Raw genomic sequence first — 6,882 nt, forward strand, 5'->3', positions numbered from 1 at the left:
CTCCGAGGAAAGAACAGCCGCTATTTCCTGATTATTTCTAATAAAATAATAAATTTTCAAATTAGAAATATACTATATTTAATTATTTTTCTTGTAATATCTAAGTTATAAATATATATGTTAAACAATTTATTATATCAAGAATAAGAGATAATAAATATACTTCGTCATTAGTTGAAGAGTTGTCTTCAAGTCATTAATTTCGGTAGTCAGTTCAGTATTTTTCTCCTGGGTTGCCATTAATTTATCGTTTAATTGCTTCATTTGTCGCCACACCCGTATATATTCTACATGTTCCGCTACTTTCTCTTTTCGATTATTGGTTAAATATGCCAGTTCTTTCTCCAATTCTATTATACGACTTGTCATGTCTTTCTTCTGCGCCTCCAATTTCTACGAATAAAAGTTGGACGCTAAGTAAGAATTATGTAATATTAATAACGAGCAAGTGTGTATGTTCTCGTAAAGGTATGCTTCGTTCGAATATCAAATCATGCAAAGGAACTCATGCAATAACACTTTACATATTTTATGCTATTTACATTATTCCGCAAATTCGTTTTATTCTATATACGCGAAATATGACATTGATTGTGCCATACAAATGAAGTAGATGAGATAATATGAAGTTAACTATAGTGCAAATATCGAGTTTATTCGAACTAATTTTACCTCGATTTTAACGAAGTAATTTCGCATCCCGTCATCATCCCCTGCCCCGACGATGCACTGACAGCATGGCGTTCTCACGCGATTATTCTCGCTTCGACACGTCCTAAAGAGAGCCGATTCAGTATTTCAATGCCGCGACATAATGAATCATACAATAGTATATACATATACCTAGTACATATACTTACACAATCCCGGAAGACGATGGTCTAACGCGATTACGGCTGCGCGACGACGACCTGCCGCTCATCGTGTGACTCAACAATTGATTCCTCATCACAGTGATTTTCTCTTTCAGCTAAAATAGAATATTTCGAAATATTTATTTTTTTTTAATTTATAATTTATAATCATACAGATTACATATAATATAATCCTTAGTGTTAATTTCGTTTTTTAAAGAGAGAGTATCATGATATAACTTAATAATATTATGAACAATTTAATAATCTACTGTATAAAAATAATATACAATAGAATATTTACATTATTTTTTTGAGTAGAAGATCCAATTAAGTAGAATCCAATTATTAATTTACCTTGGTATTTTCAAGCTCGAGAGCAGCCATTCTATTCCTATCATTGACGATATCTAATGTTAATCCACACAATCTTGGACTACCAGCCAGTCTAATCAGCTTCGTTCCGAGCCGCTTGATCTTATCCTCTTGACAGTTGGATAATTTCTTCAGATTGCTCATTTCATCAAGTAAACGTAGATACTTATCCTCCAGTTGATAGCGATCGAGTTTGCAAACGAGATGACGTTCTCTAGGATCTTCCAATATTCAAAATGTTATTCACGCATTTCACTTTGCATATCATGACATGCAATAATAAAAAAATAGTATATATAATAGATTTGTATAACAATATTGATTTCAATTTTGGAACATGACGTAGGAAGAAATTTATGTTTGCGCGCGCTGTATAGAAAATAAGGCTGCAAATCAGAGGAATATCGAACATAGCTGGCTGTAAATTATTCAACTGGAATTATTATATATACAATACAAATGGATACGAACCTATAGCACTGATAACCGTGTCCACGCAGGAGCCTTCCTTTACAGGCAAGATGTCACGATTCGGATCATCTGCCATTTTCAATCGGAATTCCGACGTCTTATAGTAGATCAAACGAAAAATATCGTCTACAATTTTGAGACGACGTTGTTTAGCATGCGGATATCAGCGGATACTGAAAATTCAAATGCAGCGTGGAATTAGCGTTATTCGTTCGCGAGATGTTGCGAGCGCATTAAAAGGATTTAATTTGAAGAGAGACAAGGAACATATAGGAACAATTCTTCTAGATCATCATTGCCTCTTATGATCCAAATTACATTTATAAAATACCTTTCGCGCTGTCTTCGCCGAAATAACGATTTTTTCTCCAATCATTTGCACAAGAGTAATTAAACATGTCCATCGATTTTGTTCCATTACCGATTTGTGAACGAGAAAATTCGAGTGATCGATAACACTCTGTGATTCTACGCTAACTTCAGTCTATAATAAACGATCATTTATCATAGTATAAAGTGTTATTTACATTGCTATTATGTGATTTTTTTCATGCGAAGATTTTGACAAAAATATATCGAGTGGCATTTGCAAACTTATTAATTACATCAATGTTATAATTTTTTTAGTTAACTTAGCAAACGAGAATGGATTGAAATGAATTGAAATAGATTCAGATTTTCAGAAATATTGATTTACGAATGTTAAAATAAATGCTTTTCAATCCTGAATGCATTTTATTCATTTATAGAAATTACATGAAGTATAGCTCTATGCCTTTCAATCTAAAAATAATATTAGCTTTTTCTATGCATTGTGAATTCAAAATTTTGAATAGGAAAAGAAGTTTTTTAATCCAATTGCATCCAATTAAATCCAAAAAAAGTATTCGCTATTTAAAATACGCATTCGGATAGAAAATAATTTCAATTCATTTTAATCCATTCTTGTTTGCTGGGTATATTATTATAATAATATGTATATACATATAACGTTAATATTACTTTTATAAATAACGTAACAACATATTACTTTTATCATTTCGTCTTCCGTGTCCATAAACGAGAAGACATAACCCAGCAAATGAGAATAAATTAAAATGGATTGAATTTTTTTTCTATCCGAATGCATATTTTAAATAACGAATACTTTTTTGGATTTAATTGGATTCAATTGGATTCGATTAGATTCAATTGAATGCAATTGAATGGAAAAATTGCATTTCCTATTCAAAATTTTGAATTGAACAATATTCACAATTGTGCATAGAAAAAGCTAATATTATTTTTAAATTGAAACGCATAGAGATATGCTTCATACAATTGCTATAAATGAATAAAAATGCACTCAGGATTGAAAAGCATTCATTTTAACATTCGTGAATCAATATTTCTGAAAATCTGAATCCATTTCAATTCATTTCAATCTATTTTCGTTTGCTGGGAAGCAATTTTTATTTGAGAACTAAAATATTATATATTGCTGGGTATACGCGAGCGACAATAATTATTGCTCGTTATCACTTCTGCTGCCAGATTTGAGATAAACGCTATACACTATCTGCCAGAATCATGTTTCGCTCGTCTCCGCATGCGAAGGACTGTTCCGAGGGTGTGATTCATTCTCATTCGATATGAATCATATCTGTACATAGAACTTTTAAAGTAGCGGAAAAAAAAAATAACAGAAGAAGAATTCAGTTTTACGAAGAAAAAGATGGAAAAGATCACGCAGTTTCTGATAATTATATTTAAGACTTGATTTCTTTCTTTTTCTTCTTTCTTCTTTTTTTAAAGGAAAACTAACGTGTCTTACGTGGAGTGAATTGGCGCCACCCGGTATATCAGCACCATCATCACCGCTGTGAGCCAGTGCGAGCGGCGCCACGGGACGCGAACTACGAAGCGGAGCCACGATTCGGAGGAGAGACCAAGCACAACCTGAATCCGTCCGTAACCACCGCACCGTACCCTCGCTTTTGACATCGGCGGCGGTGGTGTTGGCGGTGGTGGTGGTGGTGGTGGTGGTGGTGGTGGTGGTAGTGGTGGTGGTGGTAGTGGTGGTGGTAGTGGTAGTGGTGGTGGTGATAGTGGTGGTGGTGGTGGTGGTGGTGGTGGTGGTAGTGGTGGTGGTGGTGGTGGCGGTGGCGGCGGCGGCGGCGGCGAAGTGTGCGTGCCAGTGGGAAAGGTAAGATGGCGGCGGATGGAGATGCGGTGATTCCGGACCAGGAAAAAGTGCGAATAGTCTCGGATTTTATATTGCACTCGCCGCCGGGCGAGTTCAACGAGGTGTTCAACGACGTGAGGGTCCTGCTGAACAATGACAACCTGTTGAAGGAAGGCGCGTCTGGAGCCTTCGCTCAGTATAACAAGGACCAGCTCACGCCTGTTAAGGTATATCATCATCGTCATCATCATCATTATAGGCGGCCGCCGACGGTACCGCGTACGCTGACCCTGTACTTCTCCCACGCAACCTTCCTCTAACTTGCGGCATACGCGGCTCGTACTCTCTTGGCGCCCTTTTGCGCGTTTACCCCCTTTTCCTTTTAAGTGTATGTATCGATTCCGAAAGCCCGCGAGGCGCGACCACAGTGACCTTAAACACTTTGTCTCTACCTATCTCGCGTTATCGGGACCTTTTGGGACTCCTTGCGCGGATGACGTTTGCTCCAGGTGACGATCACCGTCACGTGACATCTCCGCGGCTCTCGCACGACCGGCTCGAACACCCGACCCCCCTCCCCCCTCACGCCAGGTTATGGAAATTTTGCTATAGCTAGACAACAGGAACATCATATCGCTATTTAATCTCCGAATGTACAAACGAAGACTATTTCCTTTCTCCTAGATCGCTACGTGTCTATATTTTGGAAACTATTGTAAATTCAGCTGAGGTTAGGCACTGCAAGTACAATGCCAGTGGCAATGCCATAATGTCTTTTATTCGTTTTTTCTCTACTGCAAATAACTTATTTTGCAATATAAAAAAATCAAGGTTTATATCTTTTTCTGTAAAATAATAAATCCGAGAAAAATCTGTAAAATAAAAAATCCGTGCAAAAATATACATATGTAGATTGTGATATATTAATTAGCATAAGGGAAAATAAGCATGTAAAAAAAAGTAAAATACTAAAACTGTCTTTTCTATCACGTACAGATAGAAGGAAGTGACCATCCAGCGCTCATAACAGAACACAATGACTTGGGTTCTCAGAGGTTTTATGATGCGCGGAGTAAGCAAAGTTTTAAATATGATCACCTGAGAAAGGAAGCACAAGATTATGAATCTTACGAACCAGATCCCTTAGCGGAACCTTGGAGGTCAGCCCTTCAAGAAGAGATAACGAATTATACTCAAAGTCATTACAGACATGGCGCTTGTTCAGTTTTTGGAAAATCCCTTGGAGGTAATTGTTATTTCAATCAATTGACTTTAAACAAATCAGAGTAACATCATGAGTAACAATTGTTTTTTTAATGCAGGAAACATAACGCTAACGGCATGCATAGAAGATCATCAGTTTCAACCTAAAAATTTCTGGAACGGCCGCTGGCGTTCAGTGTGGACCGTCAGTTTCACTCCAAGTTCGGGTAACGCTGAACTGAGAGGTAGTCTCAAAGTACAAGTACATTATTATGAGGATGGAAATGTACAATTGGTCAGTAGCAAAGACGTGAAGGAGAGCCTGGCGATCTCCAATGAGAAGCAAACGGCGAAGGATTTGATACGGTTTGTCGAGGAATCTGAAAACGATTATCAAACGGCAATTTCCGAGAACTATCAAACAATGTCCGACACCACCTTTAAAGCACTGCGAAGGCAATTACCAGTAATGCGAACAAAAATTGACTGGAACAAAATTGTGTCCTACAGTATTGGCAAAGAGCTTAAAAGTCAATAGAAATAAATTTTTTTATATTAAAAGAAATAATTAAAAAAAAGCGCATTTTGCTGCATGAGTGAAGTCTGGAGGTGTGATGTGCATGGGAGCAAATTACACTATTAAATAACGTTTGACTAGAGATATTCGACTCATGCATGCCACTCAAGGTTCCTCTTGACTCCATATTGTATGTTGTTACAAGAAGCAATAAAACAAGAAGATCAACATTTTTGGCGTTGTCAATTGTATCAAAAAATTAATTAAAAGCATAATTTTTTTAAATCTACATGAATTGTTCATAAAATAATGTAATGTTAAATGACTTGATAAACATTATTTTTACAAATATAATTCTTGTAAAATCGAAAATCAATATCCGACGACGGAACCTTTGTATAAATCACGCTGTTTTTTTTTTTTTTTCGTTTTGACTAACCATCTTTCTTAAAATAACATCCGTGATATTCGCATTGTGCAGCATAGTGCAAGATATAATCTTTGGACATAAAAGCGATAATAAGTATCAAAGATAAAAGATCTATACACTATTTATAATGGGGTAATGGGGATCCTTGTTTTTATGTTAAGTGATTGAACTGAAGTTGAATTCGATGTGTTGAATAGCTTGAGATTGTGGGACACCGATAGCGAAAATAAATTTAAACTATAATCATGTAGTTATGATGATAATGAGCAGATAAAGGCAGATTTTCAACTGATAAAATTTATCAATTTCTGCAAACTTTATCAAGAATATAGTAACATCAGTGATATCTTATAATTATTTATATTTTTACTTTTAATAACACTCTCTTTGGAAAATATTATATCTTATATATTATTATAATAAGAGAAATTAATAACAATGTTATTCACTGAAGTTATTATTTATTGAAAATCTTGTCATTACGTTTACATTGATCTGCTCTAGCACAATTTATCTATCACTTGATGGTTCACCCTGACTCAAAGCAAAATAATTTGAACTATTTTATTACAGACCGTCTATCTGATACTTGAATGCTAAAAAATAAAATATACTGTTTACGTTTTATGATATGAATATAATTGTGAAACACGATTAAAATCTGTATGAAAAATGCTACATGATACAAAAAAGGTTTTCGGATGTGACGATGTGAAAGTAGCGAAATTGATAGTTTACGTATAAGGAAGATCTTTAGACTGATTCTAATTTTTTTTAAAAAGAAGACAAATCTATAACACTTAAGTCTTAGATCACTCAAAGCGACTCGATGACACATCTCGTGTATTTAAAAATTCGGTTTAAAGAA

The 6,882-nt window shown here is 35.4% G+C and overlaps 2 protein-coding genes across 2 annotated transcripts in view; one reads left to right on the forward strand and one right to left on the reverse strand.

The window, feature by feature from the left end:
* Positions 1-3,666, reverse strand: part of LOC108690769 (protein fantom-like) — a 10,352-nt gene extending 6,686 nt beyond the window's left edge. Inside the window, exons 1-7 of the mRNA XM_018198235.1 lie at positions 3,514-3,666; positions 1,701-1,873; positions 1,212-1,450; positions 861-970; positions 673-775; positions 164-393; positions 7-37 (exon numbers count right to left, since the gene is read on the reverse strand). Of these exons, the coding sequence (XP_018053724.1) occupies positions 7-37; positions 164-393; positions 673-775; positions 861-970; positions 1,212-1,450; positions 1,701-1,776 (789 nt within the window). The 5' untranslated portion in view covers positions 1,777-1,873; positions 3,514-3,666. The remainder of the gene's footprint in view (positions 1-6; positions 38-163; positions 394-672; positions 776-860; positions 971-1,211; positions 1,451-1,700; positions 1,874-3,513) is intronic.
* A 166-nt stretch (positions 3,667-3,832) lies between these two features.
* Positions 3,833-5,849, forward strand: LOC108690783 (F-actin-capping protein subunit alpha). Its single transcript, XM_018198255.1, has 3 exons — positions 3,833-4,091; positions 4,861-5,110; positions 5,187-5,849. The coding sequence occupies exons 1-3, from the start codon at positions 3,891-3,893 to the stop codon at positions 5,603-5,605; spliced, it is 870 nt and encodes a 289-aa protein (XP_018053744.1). The 5' UTR covers positions 3,833-3,890; the 3' UTR covers positions 5,606-5,849.
* Positions 5,850-6,882: the final 1,033 nt, after the last annotated feature.

This window comes from Atta colombica, unplaced genomic scaffold (genome assembly GCF_001594045.1).
Source record: "Atta colombica isolate Treedump-2 unplaced genomic scaffold, Acol1.0 scaffold351, whole genome shotgun sequence".
Lineage (NCBI taxonomy): Eukaryota > Metazoa > Arthropoda > Insecta > Hymenoptera > Formicidae > Atta > Atta colombica.